Source organism: Lissotriton helveticus, chromosome 7 (genome assembly GCF_964261635.1).
Source record: "Lissotriton helveticus chromosome 7, aLisHel1.1, whole genome shotgun sequence".
Lineage (NCBI taxonomy): Eukaryota > Metazoa > Chordata > Amphibia > Caudata > Salamandridae > Lissotriton > Lissotriton helveticus.
The window spans coordinates 1,158,672,862-1,158,695,072 of NC_136068.1; the positions used below are offsets into that span (position 1 = coordinate 1,158,672,862).

General features: G+C 48.4%; 1 protein-coding gene across 1 annotated transcript in view; it reads right to left on the reverse strand.

Annotated features, from left to right (window-relative positions):
* Positions 1–22,211, reverse strand: part of ARSG (arylsulfatase G) — a 902,795-nt gene that overhangs the window by 466,409 nt on the left and 414,175 nt on the right. The window contains exon 6 of the mRNA XM_078654296.1: positions 1,373–1,569. Coding sequence (XP_078510422.1) covers positions 1,373–1,569 — 197 coding nt within the window. The remainder of the gene's footprint in view (positions 1–1,372; positions 1,570–22,211) is intronic.

A 22,211-nucleotide genomic window follows, 5' to 3' on the forward strand; every position in this document is an offset into this window, starting at 1 on the left:
TTCTGGCTTAATCATGGCACTGAGTTAGTCTTACTGGCCTAGTGAAGGAGATGGGCGCCTCAGGAGACAAAGGTGAGCATGGAAACTTCTGTTACATGACCTCATCACTGCTTTTGACAGGGTTGATCACAGTATCTTAACCGGCTGTCTCTGTACTGCTGGCTTTGCAGGCTCAGCTCTTAAGTGATTCATCTCTTTTCTTGGTGTCTGGATCCAGTTGGCATAATTGCTCCCTTTTTGCTTTCTTGAACAACTCTTTATTTGCTTGGGTTCGTGGGGGTCTACACTCTCTCTCATTTTAGGAAATCTTCCTCTTTAATCCCTTCCGGGGTCAGTGCTTTGCTTTGATTTAAGGTGCTCTTCCATGCAGAAAACACCAAGAGCTTTTGCTAAAAGTTGACCATCTATCAAATTATTCTACTGTTCTCATGAGGAAGTGTCTCACCGCGATCTACACCTGGATGGGCAATCATTTTGTGAAAATGACTGAGGTTTTATGTTCAGGAAGATAATTAACTTGTTGGTTGAACAGGCTCAGGATGGAATTATTAAGGCTCTTATCTGCCCATATCCTTGATGCAAAAATCCCATAATTTTCCACAATGACCTCTTAGCGACGCTCCAATTCAACCAGTGTGGTCTTCCTGCACCTCGAGCTTTTGCAGAAGGTCTCTTCTGAAACATATGACATCTTCACTGTTGAAAGTATTATTCTTCACTTTGACTATGGCAATGCTGTATACCTTGAACTCCCTATATGCTTTATCACTAGGCTGCATAGAGGATTGGCCTGTGGGCATCATAAATATCAAGTCTCTGTGGTTGGTCATCTTTTCATTGGCATGCAGTCAAACAAAGAATTCTCTGTACTGGTCATTCTGTATTTTGTAAGACCAGACCAATTATTTGGTCCTTCTTATCCCAGTGAGGCTTTTCAGTTCTGGTATGCTAGCCTCCTTAACAATGCTCTTCCTGTCACCCCCACAATCTGTTACTTTCCAAGCCGGTCCTGCAGTACTGAGACTTCTTTTCCCTCAGGGTCCCTTACTCCTGGCATCCTAATGCTAAGTTAGTCATGCGTAATACTTGTGTTTGTATAAATAATCAACTATACATAAATAAATACAACTATGGGTAGCGTCTAGATTACAGACTTTTGGATGCACACAACCTAGGCATAAAACCCATTCCCCACGTGGCCAGAGTGGGGCCCTGGGGAAATTGCCTACGCTGCATTTACAAGCTTGAGAGGAGAAGGCGTCAAGTTCTCAGAATGTGAATTGCATTGGTAGCAGTTGTTTGTGCTGCAATCAGACATATTGGTCAGCTACAAACAATCAACATTTCGTAAGCTAGGGTGAGCTGTATTTACCTGTAAACCAAATCAAGGTGTTTTCTCTCGCGGTGCTATCAACTGTGTCCTTTACTCTTCCAACCAAGTCATCCATTTCCTTCAGGCTGTTTCCGTAGTGTCCGCGCCCTGGCATGTTAGCACGGTGCTGGGTGACGGGTAGCGGCACATGCATGTGTGCCAGAGCGATATAAAGAAAGAAGGGCTGGCCGCTGTCACTGAAACACAAAAAGAAAAAAAAACTGTTACCCAGAGAATATTTAGGGCCAGACCACAACGAAAGGAGTTATAAAAAACAATCCGCCTTTATAATTTATAATAAGTATTCATGTCACCTACAAAGTGAGATAAAACATAACGATTTGCTAGGTTTTGGAGCAGTTCGCTGTCACTGGGCAGTACCCACCGTGTTATTTATCACTGGCCTTCCACGGTCTATGGTACTAGGACTTCTTCAGGCCCGGGTGAAATGTTGTTACGATGTGCAATTTCGTGAAATACACGAGATTACACCATTTTGCGGAGTTGTGTAATTGGGCCACTGTTCGGGTATAGTGTCTCGGGAGCATGAGCACATCGTGAATGATAGTTGGTGATGCGACCAGGGCGCCAGAGACTCTGCTCCTCGTTTGGAGATGAATTGTCTTAGCTGTATAGTAGATTTGTTTTTAGAACAGCATATAGCTAGTGGCAGGCATGCGTATCTAGTGGGTTTTATAGCTGGGCCTGCTAGGCATTAGGATAGGCAGGGGTTTAAGTGGGATGAAGAAACTGGGGGGGTTCTCAAAGGGGCGTGGTCAATGTAATTAAGGGCGTGGTTTATAAAACACGTAAAAAATCAGTGCTTAGCATAGTGTGCCGCGCGACTTGTATTTTGCTGTTTCTGTCATTGCATCCAGATATGATACAACAAGTAACATCATGCCTACAACAAGCCAGCACTATTGGCTTTGTCAATGGTTGTTAGTGGAATAAGATAAATAAGCAGCAACTATGGCTTGTATATAATATTGAAAAGCTTCCACTTAAAGTCCTGGTGACACCACGACAATGTTTCTGCTCCTGAGTTTCAAAAAGAGAACGGAAATCCAGAGAGAAAATGACTCTTTAACCCCTCCCATGCTGGTGACGGAGCCGCTCCGTCACCAGCCTCGGTCGCGCTGTGCTGGTGACGGAGTGGTTCCGTCACAGCCTGCTCGGCGCGCCTGCGCGGCGCATTCTATTAAGCGGGTGGGGCCGTGACGGAACCGCTCCGTCACAAGCACAGCGTGCCCGAGGCTCGTGACGGAGCGGTTCCGTCACGAGCATGGGAGCACCGCGCGCCCCCCCCTAGCGCTGCGGAGGAATTGCCACCGCAGCAAAGGGGTTAAAGTATTTCCCTTCCCATGGAACGCTCACCTGGCATGACGTCATGCCGTAACTTCTCCAGTAATGAGAAGTGAGCAGCGCACATCGATGTGCCTGCTGTCACTGCAGTCCGCCTGTGCCAGGGCACAAAACAGAGCCCGATAGAGACCCGTTTCGAGGCCCCCTTTAAAAAACTGCCCGTGCTCCGCACCGGTGAGACTCGGCCCATTTAAAGCCCTGAGGATAGGGGGACCAGATCTTAAGAACCAAAAACCAAAATAGAAGAAGGACTACAATTATTCATCCACGGAATGGCACAGAAAGACCGCTCTCATCCACATAGGATCACAGAAGATGCATTAAGAAAATAAATAAAATGTAATTTCTACAACCAACGTCATCATACCTATTAATTAAATTGCTTACTTATAACAGTTGTTACAAGCACAGCTTTAGAACTCCCAAAAAAGTGCCTCTCACTGTTTTCAGTCGACTCCCTCTAAATACCGGTACATGACCCAAAGTTGCCGAAATCTGCTAGGACAGCTGGTGGAAAACCGTGACTGTCCAGGCAAATCCGGGACGTCTGTTCACCCTAGAATAGGCAGAACCCTTATCCTGGCATGGTTTACGCTTTGTTGACGTGTTCCCGGTGGTATTTGGGAACACTGGAGAAAGTATAATTTGTAACTCGTAGTGTTTGTTTTTGTTGTAGGTGTGACATCTGGGACTGCGAGGACATGGCCAAATTTGCTGTAGTTTTATTTTATGTCCACAAACATTACAGTATGCTTTTTCCCCCAATGTTTGTGGTGTATATTACAGTTAGGACTGCTAATGATTTGCTATGTTTAAGCTGTTGTTTGGCAACACTGGTCCATGTATTATGTACAAAAACAAAAATATAAGTTGTACTTTGTGTAAGTATTTGGCAGGTGTGAACCTTGGGACAGCCAGGGCGAGGCTTTTCAGCTACCTAATTTGTTTGATTTTCATAAAGCCTCTTTGATTTTCGAGCCCAATGTAACTCTGAGACAGCAAGAGAGAGAAAGAATGTTTTGTATAAGTGTTGATGACATTTTTCGCAACTGTTAATGTTAGGACGCTGCCAGAGTTTGTGAACATTTGTGACCAGTACCCTAAACGTGTATGCACCTTTCTGCGCATGCGCAGTATCACCGCTTTCTGGTTGTGAAGGATTTGCCAGTGATCAGGAAGAGTTAGGGACACATACACCACCGGACACTTGATTTGTACTTAATCATTCAAAATAGCTGGTCAAAAATGTACCTAAGCAAGAAAAGGCACAGAGTAAAACAAAGGCCACCACCATGTATCAGAAAATTGGCAGTCGTTATTCAGAACATTTTAGATTTGCCTGCAGCAAAACTCAAAAATGGCAATTTCTATGTAACATTGAAAAGTGTTGCGTTTTTGAACCTCCACCTCCTTTGATGAGTCTGCAACAAATTAGGCACACTGAAAGTAGAATTATGAACTCTCTGCAACAAAAACTACTTCTACGGGGGCTCTCCCAGGAGGAACGGACCCTTCGTTTGTGCTGGAACCGCTCGCAAAAGCGAACCGGACCCGGTCACCCATATGCTCCCGAAATCCCACTGGACATGGTGACGGCACTCCCGCATGGCGGAGACTGGTCGGGACTACATATCTGGGAAGAGGCGGGATTGCAGATGATCGGTGACCTCTATGAGGACGGGGTGTTGTCCCCATACCAGGCCTTGCAAGAGCGGTACGATCTTCCGAGAGGGGACTACCAACTACATGAGGCGGTGGTGAGAGCCATACAGGCGCACTGGGGGGGCCTGTTAGAGCCTACCACATCGCTAGCGTGCCAATATACCATGATGGCGGCGGGAACATTTAAAGCGGTTACGTGTCTCTATCGCAGAATGCACACGGAAACCCTACTGCCACTTACACCACTTAAGAATAAATGGGAAGCGGACCTACACTTAGACATCCCAGACACGACGTGGTCACAGCTAGTGCGGAGAGCCAGAAAGAGCACTAGGAACGCGCGTTTCCAACTGATACACCTCTATATTCTCCACAGAGCTTACCTCACCCCGAGTAAAATCACAGCGTACTTTCACATAGCAGACGCGGCATGCCCTAGATGCAATCAAATAGGAGCTGACCTAGTCCATATGTTAAGGTGTTGCCCCTGTTTGCAAGAATATTGGACGGAAATTGAAGAGACCTTGAACGCAGTCACAGAAAGGGAATTGCATTATGACAGCGCAGCCACTCTTTTACATTGGTTCCCTCACACGAAGAAGAACAAACTGTCGAGTAAATTTATAGACATGGGCTTAATCATAGCGAAGAGAGAGCTGACCAAGGGGTGGAAAGCAAAGATGGGGCCGACACATAGGAGGTGGCTGAATGAATTCCTGAAATGGGCGACTGCGGAGAGCACAATACGTTACCAAATGGCTCGCCGGAGCTCAGATGACAAGGCGCAAGAAGCAGCAATGGCGTGGGAAATACTAGTGCAGGCACTAAGGGATAGCGCAATAGAAGAGGAAGGAGAGGGGGAGACCCAAGACGCGACAACCCTAGCAGTGATGGTCACATCCGCAGTGCTTCCACAGGACGCACACACGCAGTAAAACGCAATAGCTCCGTAGCCCCACGATTTAGGCACACAAGATTGCACCGAGCACAGACTCAGACACCGGGAGGGGAGGGTGGGTCAATGCTAGGGGTTCCCGCAGTAGACCAAGTAAGTCTTTATAGGACCGTCAGTGCGACGCAACACATTAAACGAATAAAAGCAGAGGGCAGAGAACCTTGCATATTGACAGTGGGGTCGGGCTTGGCCCGAAGAGAGAACTGTATTGCGAAATGACGCCGCCCTGCCTCCGGGATGAGGGCTAAATGGCTGTGTCCAATGCAACTGGAAAGCACTCGTTGAACGGTAACCCTGTACTATATGATACTCAATGTGGCACTGTATGTTATACATAACCCTGCAATAAAAATTTTTTATAAAAAAAAAAAAAAAAGAACTCTCCTAAATTTGGGTCAAATTGTTCAAGGGGGTGTAAAGTAATTAAGGGTGCAAAATGGTATTCCATGTAGAGTGAGGTATCAAACTTCAAATATTAGTTTGCACGTAGCGCTGTGAAGTATTTTTTTTTACCATGAAAACCAGAAAATAAATGTATTTATGATGCCATATACAATATCACATAATACATTAAATTACGGGTAACCGGGTAATATGTGCATATATTCCCCCTTAATAGGTTCTCGTGGCATTTATAAATGAAGCCCTAGTGATTTATGAATGTCGTCTTAAGCCCGAGATGAAAATATAGGGCTATATTAAACATGTTACTCTTTATGTATTTTTGATATGACATGAGTTATTAATTGCTGTTAGTACTCTTTAGAAAGATTTAGAACATTTAAGTGTTGTTTGTTTGGTATTCACTGTGTGCCCGAGACTAAAGCTATGTCTGTCAATGTTTTGAGTAAGGTATGTTTTTGTTGGGGATAGAGTGGTCATTTTTAAAATGTGATTTATGCAAAAATGTGTGTTTAAGGATAGGATCGGAGAAGCCCAAAACTCCACCAAGGAACTATTTAAAATTTACAAAGAAATTTCCATGCATACTGCTTCTGTTGACCCCTCATTTAGCTCAGTTGAATCTTGCAACCGTATTGCTACCTACTTTTCCGACAAAGTGGCTAATATCTATTCTGGCTTTGCAGGAGGAAAGGGCAATGCAACTGAGTTTAAGGAATCTCCTCTCTCTGATGCAGACACTAACAGTTTGTGTGAGTTTGTTATTCCCTCATCTAACGAGCTGCAACAGATTTGTCATTCGGTTAAATCCGGGTCCCCCTTTGACCCGGCATCACCGAAACTTCTCGGCCAAAGCATCGGAATTCTTGAACCTTTTATCAGAGATGTCCTTGACATCTCTTTAAAACCTGCACTGTTCCAAAAAAATGGAAGCTAGCTATAGTACTACCGCTTCAGAAAAAACCTAACCTCAGTTGGGACAAGCTGGACAACCTAAGACCCATATCCCTCCTTCCCTATATGGCAAAGGTGGCGGAAAAGGTGGTCAATTCTCAAATCATGACCTTTGTAGATGAAGCTAATCTTCTCCACCCCACGCAGTTCGGATTCCAACCCCGCCACTCTACAGAGTCTGCACTGCTTTTGGCCACCGAGACTGTCAGGCAAGGAGTTGATGAGGGTCAAACTATGGCACTCATCCTGCTTGACCTAAGTGCCGCCTTTGACACTGTAGCACATTCCATCTTGCTACAGTGTCTCAACAAGGGAGGAATCAAAGGGAAGGCACTTAGATGGCTACAATCTTTTATGATGGAAAGAGGCTTCCAGGTCAGACAAGGTGAATGCTACTCCAAACAATTCCATCTCGATCAAGGAGTTCCCCAGGGCTCTGCTCTTAGCCCCACCTTGTTTAACCTATATGCATCTCCTATAGCAGCGATTGTAGAGAAATACGATATCCAACTCGTATCCTATGCTGACGACACACAGCTGGCTATCTCCCTATCACGAGCGCCCGACACCGCAGCCGCCAACTTCAGTGCCTGCATGCAGGAGCTTGCCTCCTGGATGTCTAACAACTGCCTGAAGTTGAACGGCTCCAAGACTGAGGTGCTTGTGGTGGGGAGTGGCCCGTCTGTGTGGTCTTCAGCATGGTGGCCTAATTGCTTGGGCCCTTCACCTAGGCCTGCACAACAGGCCAAAAATCTAGGGGTTGTATTTGACTCTGAGCTATCATTCACGCCTCAAATCAACCGGGTTGTGGGTATGTGTTTTGGAGTACTTAAAACCCTACGTAAGGTCCTTGATATGCTCCCTGTTGGAGACAGACTGACCCTCGTACATGCCTTGGTTACCTCGAGACTAGATTATGCAAATCTGCTGTACCTGGGGAGTACAGTCAGTAACATCAATCGTCTCCAGGTGCTGCAGAATGCAGCGGCCAGGCTGGTGTTAAGGCTTCCGAGACGCACTTCCTCCAAAGCAGCCTTAAAATCTCTCCACTGGTTACCAGTCTGTCAAAGGATCAAATTTAAAGCCCTATGTGTGTGCCACCGGATTCTAGGAGGCAGGGCACCCATTCCTCTCAACGGTCTTATTACCCCCTATAGACCTGAAACGAACGCTTAGATCTTCGGACACTGGCCTTGTCAAGGTTCCTAAAATACGCAGAGCCCGGATGGGTGGAAGATCGTTCCGTTTTCTTGCAGCCAAGCACTGGAACTCACTGCCGATTGAACTTCGTCTCGAACCCTCCGAGACTATGTTCCGCAGAGCCCTTAAAACATACCTGTTCCGCCTAGCACTACCCTAGTTCCACCCCCTCACTCTTCTCATTTTTAGCAACTCAGCGCAGGGACACGCTGGTGAGCGTAACTAGCGCTTTATAAAATTCCTAAATAAAAATAAATAAATAATTAGAAGTCGTCTTTTAAATGTGTGTCTTTGTAAATAAATTAGTGTTTCAAAAAATAAGCTCTTCTTATGTAATATATTGTCAGCATAGAGTAGGTGAGAACACATGTATAAAGAAACAAAAACAGCAATGTAACTTTTTGCTGCATGTCCAATTTTTATTTTCACACTCTGAGGACGATTCATTGGTAGAAGCTTGTATCAAGGATGAGCTAGCAAGGGTCAGCGTGTCAGGTGGCAGTTTAATACACTGAGAGCAGCACTGTCTTTGCCAAAGTGTATTTTTTAAACCACTACTGAAATAAATAAGCAATGCTGTGTACACCTTCAATTTAATTTTTGTATTCATTTAGGGAGGCAAAATATTCTGCAAAAGAATTCAACATTGTGAATTACGGGGAATAATTCACAATGAAGACCTCTCTTATGTGAAATTAGAGTTTTGAAACCGCAGACAAATATTCAATAAGAAGGGTTGGTCATGTAATTTAAGTATATATCACAAATTACATCATTGGTGCCAACAGGTATGACATCATCCATAATGCTACTGTTCTCATCTCTCCATAAACCCTTACATCACTTTAAAAAAGAAAATGTTTAGTAAAGGAATTACAGTATGTACAGGCAAATATTACTGTGATTACATTCCCCAGCGCATATAATAGACATTCAGTATGGCATAGAGTCAAGTGGGGCTGTGCATGAGAAAGGTCATACACTGCATGGTTTACCTAAAAATAAAGGTTTGTAAGGAGTTCTACTTCTTAAACAAGGCAAAGGCTGAACGCACCTAGTGTGAGCTGCAAAGGCAGATTTGAAAGTAAGTTATGCCTTAATGGAAAAGCTTGCCACCACAAATCTGTGAGAATAATTACAGATTCTGTTGGCAAAAGATTATCCATCTGTACATGTCTGGCCACAAGCACCTGTGAAATTGTTGTCATATAGAACTATATATATATAGACAGATTGTATGTTAAGAGGAGTTTTATAAGGTGTTAATGCACTATACTACACAATCCACGGCTTTAAAGTTGTATGCCTTACAGATAGAGGCCCCCCTGTCAGCTTCCACAAACTCAACAGTGGAAACCGAGGAATGGATGACAAAAGAAGGATTAGAATAGAGGGTTGACTCCAATATAATCAAAAGATAAGAAGCAGTCACCACAGTATGCACAAAAAGTGGAACAATGGCCAATGAGAGGTCAATAAAATCATGGTAATTTTTCTCCCTTTAATTTTTCCCTCAGTATTAAGAGAATAGGAACAACGTCCCTCAGCCAGCAAAAGTAGCATGCATTCACCCCTCGAGCTGCACAATTGCTTTTCCTATACATAACTATCGAGAAGGGCTATGTGCACAGAAATCCAGCCATAAACCCTCTGCAATTATGAAATATGTCTGAGAAGAACTGTGCATTTAACTAGGTTTTGCTCCAGTTTTGGGGTAGTAGGGCAACGCACATGTGGGGCGGCTGCCGCCTTGGTTCTCTGCTCCTGACGCTGGCCACACTGCACAGGCTCCCAGGGAGAAATCACTGTGCTGCTCTCATGCTAGAGAACATTGCCTTGATTGGCCTGAGCTGGCTGACTGGCGCTCGTTTAAGGTCCAGGGAGCCTGGGGCTTTTCTCCAACCCCCCTGTTGCAACACAGCTGGGTTGGAGAAACATGAGTGAGTGTGTCTGTTTGGCTGTCCTAAGACGGAGGCCAAACTGACATACTGTAATCCCCTTGCTTCCTCGGGATTGGGCCAGCTAAGAACACTGCACACACTCGCTTCCTCTCAAGAGATCAGACCTGTACGTTGGCTGAATCAGTTTTATTCTGCACTGCACAACATGATAAGGGTTTAACAGCACGCAAGCAAGCATTGTGCCCCGTTCATCCTTGTTCCAACCGTCCTCTGCACGAACGCCGGTCCCGGCATTCACCAACAGAGGACACCGTGCTAAGCAGTGGCCGACAATGCCACTCGATCTTATGATGAGGGTGATGTAAATCCTCAGGTCGTCCCCCGCATGAGTGTCGGTCCCGACACTCTCCAACGGAGGGCTAACACGGAAGGCAAGGGTCCTTGGGGTTGCGGGGTTCGGTGTCCTCGCACTCGAATCCCTTGATTGGGGACAGGGGCTAGGGCAAAAACCATGTAAGCGGCCCTCGCGCTCGATAACCCTCGAGCGGGGACTGGTGCAAGGTATATACAAGGGAGCGTCTCTCCCGCTCGATAACCCTCGAGCGGGGACTGCAACAAGTTAAGTTCCAAGGGAGCGTCTCTCGCGCTCGATAACCCTCGAGCGGGGACTGTGACAAGGTATTTACAAAGGGAGCGTCTCTCGCGCTCGATAACCCTCGAGCGGGGACTGCAACACGTTAAGTTCCAAGGGAGCGTCTCTCGCGCTCGATAATCCTCGAGCGGGGACTGTGACAAGGTATTTACAAAGGGAGCGTCTCTCGTGCTCGATAACCCTCGAGCGGGGACTGCAACAAGTTAAGTTCCAAGGGAGCGTCTCTCGCGCTCGATAACCCTCGAGCGGGGACTGAGGCAAGTATATACAAACATAGCGTCTTTCGCTCTCGAGTACCCTCGAGCGGGGACTGTGGCAAAGGACAGGCAGCCTGGGTGTTTCTCCGGCTCGGCAACCCTCGAGCGGGGACTGTGGGAACAACGGCTTACCGAGACTGAAGCTCTCCGTTCGGCTGTGCGCGTCTGGTCACTCCTTCCGTTCAGTGTACGAGTACTGCAACCAGAACCCGGAATATCCGACGCCGCGTCCTGCCATCATGTTTGTTTTATGGCGGCGCCTGCTTCCGTCCCGTGCGGTGCCTTCCTGGGATTTGTAGTTCAGGACGAGGGTTTTTGGGGAATTGTAGTTCCGGACTCGTTTCGCTTGTTTGCGGAACTTTCAGCTCTTGCGTGTCCTAACAGTACATCCCCCTTCCCTCAGGGACCCATCGCAGGCCCGGGCTTGTCCGGATGCCGTTTGTGGAAGGCAGAGACCAGTCGAGGAGCGCAGATCCCTGAAACAGGCTCCCACGACTGTTCCTCCGGTCCGTACCCCTTCCAGGCAACAAGGTACCAGAGCCGGCCCCTGCTCCACTTGGAATCCCTGATTCCTTCAACCTCGTAGTCATGTTCAGCGTCCACCGATACAGGCGACGGACCGGAACCACCGGACGCGACGGAGGGCTTGAGGAGGGAGACGTGGAACACCGGGTGGATCCTTAGGCAGCCTGGCAGATCCAGCCGCATGTTCACAGGGCTAAGGCATTCCTTGATGCGATACGGGCCGATGAAGCGTGGGCGGAAAAGGCTATGTTTCCGAAACCGCAGGTTCTTCGAGGACACCCAGACGTAATCCCCCACTTTATACAGAGGGCTTGGTCTCCGTCGTCGGTCTGCAGAGGCCTTGTAGGCCCTCTTAGCTTCCTCCAAACACCTCTTGGCGCACCCTATCGTTTCCTTGATGTGGGCAACCCGTCTGATTGTTTCTGGTATGCCCACCGTAGCGGCTGGATGTACCAGAGGAAGGAACCTGGGATGGTGACTGTAGTTGTTGTAGAACGGTGACACTTTTGTTGAACTATGCGTGGCGTTGTTATAAGCAATTTCTGCAAGCCACAGCTTATCAACCCATTCCTCTGTGCCATGATCTACGAAACAGCGGAGATATTGCTTCAGCGTCTGGTTGAGGCGCTCGGTCTGGCCGTCCGTTTGAGGGTGATAGCTGGTGGACATAGCGGACTTTACATGTAAAGATGAACACCAAGTTTTCCAAAACCGCGCCGTGAACTGCGACCCTCGATCCGACACGATCACTCTGGGCAGTCCATGAACCCGCACCACTTCTTTCAGAAGCGTGAGGGCCAATTGGCCAGCCGTTGGTACCCCTTTACACACGATGAACCGACCCATCTTGGTGAGGTAGTCGATGACCACGAGTATGGCGGTACACCCTTGATCCTTAGGCAGTCCCACGATGAAATTCAGAGATATGCTGTCCCACGGCCTGGTGGGGGTAGGAAGCGGCTGAAGGAGACCCTGGGGGCGGCCATGGTCCGATTTCATGGAGGAGCATACCGTATAGGAGGCTATCCACCTCTGGATGTCAGCCCTCACTGAAGGCCACCAAAACTGTCGCCCCACACATTCCACCGTTTTCTGCAGACCGAAGTGACCAGCACAGGGCGATTTGTGGCACCATTGATAGGCTTGTTTCCTCAGTCTGGCTGTCGGTACCAGGACACAGCGGCCTTTCACCGGTATACCGTCCTTGACCTGCCATTCCTTATGTCGACGAAGCCATGTTATCCACTCGACCGTACGGATGCCTTTCTGGATCCCACGAAGGAAAGCCCCTGGCTGTATCGCTCCTACCACCGCCCCGGGTTCCATGATGGATTTGACGGTTGGTAAGGGATGTCCCTCGTCCGGGTACTGTCTAGAAAGAGCATCCGCTTTCCTGTTTTCCGTGCCAGGCCTGTAGGTGATGGTGAAATGGAAGCCGGAAAAGAATAGCCTCCATCGGAGTTGACGAGCAGACAGCTGCCTGGCCGCCGTCCTGAACTGGAGGTTCCTGTGGTCCGTATACACTAATACCACTTGCCTTGCTCCCATCAATAGGTGTCTCCATTCAGTGAATGCATCCTTGATGGCTAGCAGTTCCTTTTCGGCGACGTGGTAGTTTATTTCAGCTATGTTCAGCTTTCTTGACATGAAAGCCACAGGGTGTAGCAACCCTGACTCTGCGTTCTTCTGCGAAAGGACGGCCCCCACCGCCAGGTCTGAGGCATCCGCCTCCACTATGTACTGCTGTTCGGGGTCTGGATGAGCAAGAACAGGAGCCGACACAAAGGCTAGCTTCAACGCTCGGAATGCTCCCTCAGCCTCGGTCGACCACAAAAAGGCGGCTGCCTTCCTCAGGAGATGCGTGATGGGGGCTACCAGCCCAGAAAACCCCTGGATGGACCTCCTGTAGAAGTTTGCAAATCCGAGGAAGCTTTGCACCTCCTTGATGCTTTTCGGAGCCGGCCAGTCCACTACAGCCTTGGCTTTCCTTTCCGCCATCGTTTCTCCATCAGGGCTCAGCATAACCCCCAGGAATTCCACCGTTGTGACGTGGAAGTCGCACTTGCTGAGTTTGCAGTATAGTGAGTTTTCCCTGAGGATTCTCAGCACCGTAGACACGTGCATCACGTGGTCCTCCAAGCTGTCCGAGTAGACAAGAATGTCGTCTATATAAACGACGACGTAGATGTCCAGGATGTCTCGCAGAACGTCGTTCAGAAAGAATTGAAACGCCGCGGGGGCGTTACAGAGCCCGAACGGCATCACTCTGTACTCGAACAGGCCGAACCGCGTCTTGAAGGCTGTTTTCCACTCGTCTCCGCACTGCATACGGACAAGGTGGTATGCTCCCTTCAGATCGAGCTTGGTGTATATGCGCGCCTTCTTGACTTGCTCCAAGAGCACGTTGATCAGTGGTAGCGGGTATCTGTTCTTAATCGTGATGGCATTGAGCGCCCTGAAGTCCACACAAGCGCGGAGCTCTCCGTTCGCTTTTGGTATAAAGAACAGAGGCGAGGCCGCCGGTGACTTGGAAGGCCTAATGAACCCCAGGCTCAACATGGTATCCAGGTAAGAACGAAGGTGGGTGTTTTCGGGCTCCGACAGAGCATACAGCCTCCCCCCGGGGATGTTAGCGCCAGGGACCAGGTCTATCTGACAGTCATAGACTCTATGCGGAGGGAGTGTTTCCGCCTGTTTGTCATCGAACACGTCTCTGAATTCCTGGTACGCCTTGGGGCGGAGCACTTCTTTTTCCGCTGCGGTGGCCACTCCGTGTCCGGAACTCTTATCAAGGACGGAGGGTCTGAAGACCACCCACATGAGCGGGCGCAATACGGGGAGTCCATACGCAATTCAAGGGATTCCCAGTCAATGGAGGGGTTGTGTTTCTTGAGCCACGGTAATCCGAGAATAACGCCATAGTGCGGCGCACAGATGACGTTGAAGTCCAAAACTTCCTTGTGTTGTTGTTCGTATACCACCTCGAGGTCCCCGGTATGTTGACTGATGGGTCCAGATTTCAACTTCCGCCCATCCACCGCAAAGACGTCTTCCGGGACCTCATACCGTAGGAGCACCACTCCTAGACGGTGCGCTTCTTCCTCGTCCATGAACAGCCCCGTGGCTCCTGAGTCTACCATTGCGGATACCGAAACCCACTCGTTTCGTATTTTCAATCGCAGGGGTATAAACATGTGTCGGGAACTGGTAGTGGTAAATGTCTGTGCTGAAGGGATGTAACCATGACTCCGGGAATCCCCTTCCCTGTTCCGAGAGCCCCTTAGTTTTCCGCCCCCTTGTCTGCGGTCGCAGCAGACAAACGGTTGGGGCGAGATCTTCCTGTTCTGGGTTTCACGGGGCACTCACGGACGTAGTGTCCCTTCTTCCCGCAGTACAAACATAGTCCTTGCTTTCTGCGGGACTCCTTCTCGGTCGCTGTAAGGCTGGCTCTGACGGCTCCTACGTCCATGGACTCCGTGCGATGCGTAGGTGCTGCTTCAGCGGGAACCGGTTGGCTCGATGCGAGAGGGGCCTTGTCCTTCTTCTGACCTCCCCCACGACGTTCGCTCAGTCTATGGTCCAGACGTAGTGCCAAACTAATCAAGTCCTCGCACTGTACTGGTTGTGGGTCTATCTGAGCGATCACATCCTTAAGGTCTTCGCTCAATCCCTGGTGGAAGAGCGCTGTTTGTTTTGCGGGTGGCCATTTGGTTTCTGCCACAAGGCGCCTAAATGCGTTCAAGTACTGGACAAGCCCTGAAGTGCCTTGTTTGAGCGCGAGTAGCTCTCTATCAGCGGTGTAAGAGTCCGCTCTCCGGTCGAAGACTTTCACGAACTCCTCCTGGAATGAATCCCAATCGTACAAGAGTGGATCGTCCCTACTAACCAAAGGCACCGCCCATTGTGCAGCGTTCCCTGCCAAGTAGGAGATCATAAAGGCGACTCTCGCCTGGTTCGTGGGAAACGACTTTGGTTTACAAGAGAAGTGCAGGGCCACCTGCGTTATGAAGACCTGGACGGTGTTGGGATCCCCACTGTATCTTTCCGGGGTGGCTAGCGGGATAGCCACCGGCATTTCCACCACCACTGCCGCGGGTTGTCCCGTGTGTGACGCACCGGCGTTAAACGGATTCCTCTGCTGGGTATCCATCCCTGCTCTTAGGTCAGCCGTTTCTTGGCGAGAAGCCGTTAGTTCATTCTGTACGTCCAGTAAGGCGGCCAGCACATCTTCCATGGAGGCCTTGACAACCGCACCCAACCGGGAGGATGATCAAGATAAAAAGGTCGGATATTATGTAATCCCCTTGCTTCCTCAGGATTGGGCCAGCTAAGAACACTGCACACACTTGCTTCCTCTCAACAGAGATCAGACCTGTACGTTGGTTGAATCAGTTTTATTCTGCACTGCACAACATGATAAGGGTTTAACAGCACGCAAGCAAGCACTGTGCCCCGATCATCCTTGTTCCAACCGTCCTCTGCACGAACGCCGGTCCCAGCATTCACCAACAGAGGACACCGTGCTAAGCAGTGGCCGACAATGCCACTCGATCTTATGATGAGGGTGATGTAAATCCTCAGGTCGTCCCCCGCATGAGTGTCGGTCCCGACACTCTCCAACGGAGGGCTAACACGGAAGGCAAGGGTCCTTGGGGTTGCGGGGTTCGGTGTCCTCGCACTCGAATCCCTTGATTGGGGACAGGGGCTAGGGCAAAAACGATGTAAGCGTCCCTCGCGCTCGATAACCCTCGAGCGGGGACTGGTGCAAGGTATATACAAGGGAGCGTCTCTCCCGCTCGATAACCCTCGAGCGGGGACTGCAACAAGTTAAGTTCCAAGGGAGCGTCTCTCACGCTCGATAACCCTCGAGCGGGGACTGTGACAAGGTATTTACAAAGGGAGCGTCTCTCGCGCTCGATAACCCTCGAGCGGGGACTGTGACAAGGTATTTACAAAGGGAGCGTCTCTCGCGCTCGATAACCCTCGAGTGGGGACTGCAACAAGTTAAGTTCCAAGGGAGCGTCTCTCGCGCTCGATAACCCTCGAGCGGGGACTGCAACAAGTTAATTTCCAAGGGAGCGTCTCTCGCGCTCGATAACCCTCGAGCGGGGACTGAGGGAAGTATATACAAAGATAGCGTCTTTCGCTCTCGAGTACCCTCGAGCGGGGACTGTGGCAAAGGACAGGCAGCCTGGGTGTTTCTCCGGCTCGGCAACCCTCGAGCGGGGACTGTGGGAACAACGGCTTACCGAGACTGAAGCTCTCCGTTCGGCTGTGCGCGTCTGGTCACTCCTTCCGTTCAGTGTACGAGTACTGCAACCAGAACCCGGAATATCCGACGCCGCGTCCTGCCATCATGTTTGTTTTATGGCGGCGCCTGCTTCCATACCGCGCGGTGCCTTCCTGGGATCTGTAGTTCAGGACGAGGGTTTTTTGGGAATTGTAGTTCCGGACTCGTTTCGCTCGTTTTGCGGAACTTTCAGCTCTTGCGTGTCCTAACACATACGCATTTACAAGTGCTCAACACTCCTCCTCAAAGTGTGATGCTCTGCAGGATGGCCCCGCCCTATCCTCGGTTGGCAGTAATGAAAAATAAAATGGTTTTATTATCGTTTAATTTTTCAGTCGGGTGACGCTCCTCTGCCTTAACGGAGGAGTCGCCCCTACTTGGGGGTCAAACAAACCATTGTGGTTACAGCCAGCAGAGCTCCTTTCGTGTTCTGAACAGCATGCTATTGTGTGACACTCCAGGACGATCTCCTCTGCTAACTTAGCTATTTGTGAATGAGATATGTTTGAGTGGCTAAATTGGGTGGGAAGCATCTAAAATAAATTCCTAGAAGCTCTAACATAAGGCGGGCCTAAGCGCCATAGAATAAACATCCACCTACCTATTAGAAATCCATCAAAGAAAACATTGTCAACGAGGTTGAGGCTGATTTTCCCAAATATACATTTTTCCCGGTGTGAAACAAGTAACTGCTTGTAGACCTGGAGACCAGCATAGCTTTGTGCATATGATTCTCTCTCCTTTTGGATGTAACTCAATATGACATGACTAATTCTGGGAATGCCTAGAAAGTCAACCGTCATCTTGCCGATGGCATTTTGAAATATGCCTGTGTTAGAAATTGGCAGGCTAGGGCATGTGCCAAAGCCAGGCAGAAACCACCACTCTAGTCAGGATAAGGCAGTTACACACCTAAAATAATCCCTGCTCACCCCCTTGGTAGCTTGGCATGAGCAGTCAGGCTTATCTTGGAGGCAGTGTGTGAAGCATTTGCACATAACCAACAGTAATACAGTGTAAGCACTACAAAAGGACACCACACCAGTTTAGAAAAATATCCAATATTTTTATATACATAAAAGAAGACCAAAAACGATAAAAATCCACAATTATCAAAATATGCTTTAAAAACAGTTCCTTGATGTCGATAGCTCCATCTGGGTCCCTATCACGGCGTTGTGAGCAAACTAGGAAGTGATGGAGAAAAAAATCGACCTGGCTCAGCTGGTCCACCAAAACAAATCTTCCTCCCTCGAAATATTTGCTGTTGTGACACTAGATTCGATTACCTTTGGCATGACTCATCCCTACTAACTTGGGATATTGTGCATCCCCATGCCAATTAATGTTAGCCTTTGACATTTCATTGGTGCTTCTGGCGACAAGCTTACTTACAGCAAAGGAGAAATTCAAGTAGGACACTCTAGATAGCTATTTGCTCTCTCCAATTGAAGAACTGGAAGGTTTCCATAATCAATCACTTTTTCTATCAAGTGCCCCGTAAGATGTCATCCAATCTATCTGACTCTAATATTTTTCAGGATGAGAGGCAGAGGGAAAAAAAGGATGCCACACTTTGGCAATGCCACACAGACTTGCCGGGGACTGTCTTCCGGCACATAAAAAAAGGAACTCAAATCACTAGCCAGACTAAAGAAAAAAATGTGTTTCCCTTTCATGCAATAAGGACACCTCTGGCAACAATACCTTTTTGAAAGTCATTAGGGCATCAAGCCTGAAGAGCGGCAAAACAGTAGCATCAGAAATTGGTAATGGACCTGTACCATAACAAGAGTCATAAGCCAGCATGTTGCGCATTTGTATTCCTATGCGCCCAATCATGAAATACACCTGAAACCAGCATTTATGAAATCACAGTTGAAAGAGGAAGGTAGGTTCTTCAAACTGGACTTGTTGTGGATTACCACCAGCTGGAACTTCAACAAAACATTTTAAGTTTCATTTGTGACAGGCTGTTGGAAATGGCCATTTTTGCAGGGTTATCCCCAAACTGCTTGCTTCTTCCTCCTATTTTTTCCTGACCTGTTTGTGTTGGTTTTAGGACTCTGGCCATGTTACCACTGCTAATCAGTGCTAAAGTGCATATGCTGTCTAAGTAAATTGTGTTATGGATTGGTGTTTCCATGATTGGATATTTGATTTACTTGTTATTCCCTAGTAAAGTGTACTGAGTGTGCCAGGGCCAGTAAATCAAATGCTACTAGTGGGCCTGCAGCACTGATTGTGCCACCCATGTGAGTAGCCCTAAAATGGTAACTCAGATCTGCCATTGCAGAGTCTGCACGCAGTTTGTAGCTGCCATGTCGACTTGGCCAGTGCACACACTTGCCAGTCCCTAACCTTCCCTTTTCGTATATGTCAGGCAACCCTAAGGAAGGCCCAAGTTACCACTGTGGGCAGGGTGAAGTACATGTGAAAGGTAAGACATGCCCTGGTGTGTGAGGCATGTCCTGATAGTGAATTACAGCCATTTTGTTTTTCACTTTTGCAAGGATACCTGTTCCCCATAGGACAGAATGGGATGTTTGTTTACAACATCTTATAAACAATACGGGCCCTGGGAACTATGTAGGAAATTAAGTTTACTATGCCTGAACTCAGAATCTAAAGATGCATCTTTTAGTGAAGGTGATTTTTACATTCTGCGTTTGAAAATACTACTTTTAGAAAGTAGGTCTTTTCTTGCTCAGTCATTCAGTGTGCCTCTGCTGGGTTTTGGATGACTGAATGCTGGGGAGCAGGAGTGACTCCAGATAGTCTAGGTAGGGTCAGAAAAGGGCTGAATAGACCCGGGCTGCAATGGGGGAAGGGGGAAGAGATTTCCTTGCACCTCAAAGGGCCTGATCTGCCTCTGACAATGTGGTCTCCACCTCTTGCTAGGAATTCACACCAGATAAGGCAGACTGGTTATGGCTGGGCACAGACACTCTCTGTCGAAGAGATCAAAGGATTTTGGGCTATAAATATAGCGGCGCAGACCCCTGAACGTTAGAACTCTTTTGGACCAAGAAGACTGCCAAGAAGAAGAGCTGGAGAAGCTGTGAGGAGGGACTACCACTTTGCTGTGTCCTTTGCTGTGTTGGCCTACAGTGGCTGCTTCTGTCTTGGGCAGTGAAAGGACTGGACTGAACTTCTTGCAAACTACTTTTGTGAGTTTCTCCAAGGGCTTGAGGAGGAGCTTGTCCCCTTTTCAAGAAGTCTCAGAAACAGCAAAGACTTCAAGCTCTTTTGCCCTGAGCACTGGGGACTGTGTGTTTTGTGCTGCGACAGAAGAAAATCAACTTGACGATGTCTAAAACGTGGCTGCCGATTCTGTGAAATGAAGGCACCGCAGAGGGCACCGGGACCGTGGTCTCAGTGGCGACGCCTGCTGACGCCACCACTGAGCCGTTGCTGGCACCGCATTCCTCACCGCTTCGCTTCACGCCGAAGCCTGGGCACTGCAGAGTGCACCACCGCAATGCCGCACTGCGACCCTGATCTCACGAACGATGCCTGCTGATGCCGCTACCGAGCCTTTGCTCGTACCGTGACCTGTGGGCACTGCGCTCCGCACCGCCTCGCTTCACGACAATGCCTTGGTATCCCCGACGAAGACGCTTCACGCCGAAATAGACGCCGCTGCTTGCACCGTGGTTTGATGACACCGCTCGTAAAGTTGCATGACGCACTGCCCCCATCCCGCACCGCAGCCTTGGCCTACCGATGCCGGTGCCAATGACTCCATTTCATCAGCCGGTGACAGCGCTTCAGCAACGATGACGACACTGCTTGCACCGTGACCTGCCAGCACCGTGACGAGCACCGCCTTCATCTCGCACCGCGCCCCTGGTCTCACCGCCGCCGCCATCTGACGCCGCCACCGAGCCAAAGCTCGAACCACGACCTGAGGGCACTGCATGTCGCACTGCTGCGCTTTGCACTGCAGCACACAACGCCTGCCGATGCCAGCGCTCCTGACTCCAACAGAGAGGAGATCGACGTGCAACGCGTGTGACTTCGAGGGCCCCAACGACTCCTGCACCGACCTCCGGAACCAACGCCTGCAGTCGCCGTGTTTATGGAAGCTCAATGAGAGGTCGCCGACGCCCTAAATTTCTAAAAGTTGCTGTTTACGGGACTTCCCGACACCGTAGCTGGCCCGCGAAGCCACGGTCAGCCTGAACTGTTTGGATATGTTTGCTCACAACGCCGTGATAGCCCCAGATGGAGCTATCGACGTCAAGGAACTGTTTTTAAAGCATATTTTGATAATTGTGGATTTTTATCGTTTTTGGTCTTGTCTTATGTATATAAAAATATTGGATATTTTTCTAAACTGGTGTGGTGTCCTTTTGTAGTGCTTACACTGTATTACTGTTGGTTATGTGCAAATGCTTCACACACTGCCTCCAAGATAAGCCTGACTGCTCGTGCCAAGCTACCAAGGGGGTGAGCAGGGATTATTTTAGGTGTGTAACTGCCTTATCCTGACTAGAGTGGTGGTTTCTGCCTGGCTTTGGCACATGCCCTAGCCTGCCTATTTCTAACACAGGCATATTTCAAAATGCCATCGGCAAGATGATGGTTGACTTTCAAGGCATTCCCAGTATTAGTCATGTCATATTGAGTTACATCCAAAAGGAGAGAGAATCATATGCACAAAACTATGCTGGTCTCCAGGTCTACAAGCAGTTACTTGTTTCACACCGGGAAAAATGTATATTTGGGAAAATCAGCCTCAACCTCGTTGACAATGTTTTCTTTGATGGATTTCTAATAGGTAGGTGGATGTTTATTCTATGGAGCTTAGGCCCGCCTTATGTTAGAGCTTCTAGGAATTTATTTTAGATGCTTCCCACCCAATTTAGCCACTCAAACCTATCTCATTCACAAATAGCTAAGTTAGCAGAGGAGATCGTCCTGGAGTGTCACACAATAGCATGCTGTTCAGAACACGAAAGGAGCTCTGCTGGCTGTAACCACAATGTTTTGTTTGACCCCCAAGCAGGGGCGACTCCTCCGTTAAGGCAGAGGAGTGTCACCCGACTGAAAAATTAAACGATAATAAAACCATTTTATTTTTCATTACTGCCAACCGAGGATAGGGCGGGGCCATCCTGCAGAGCATCACACTTTGAGGAGGAGTGTTGAGCACTTGTAAATGCGTATGTCAGTTTGGCCTCCGTCTTAGGACGGCCAAACAGACACACGCACTCATGTTAAAGTGTTGTCACTAGGATGAATGTATCATTGCACTAACAACACAATGACTGAGAAAGTCAAAAAATTACTGAAATGGAAAACATGTCATGAAGAACAGTAAAGTCGATCACAAAGACATTAGTAGTATCTTATCCCAAAGTTTTTTTGTTACAGTCTAAAGCTAATTTTGGTAACCACATTAACCATTATACCAAGGCTGCTACTGCAGGAAGCAGAGTTTTTGACCAAGGGCAACAGTTTATAAACTCCTTGCCCGCTTATCTGAGGCAATTCAAAGATGGCTTGTTAAGCCTTCTTCTACTGGTGGTGTTTGATGCGTTTCAACCAAATGAGATATTTTAGGGTCTTATCAAGACCTACACTGGGGCATTTGTCTAAAACAAACTGTAACAGAAAGATGTTTCACACAAATTAATAATGTGCGTGGTATGAGAAAGTGGAGAGGCACCA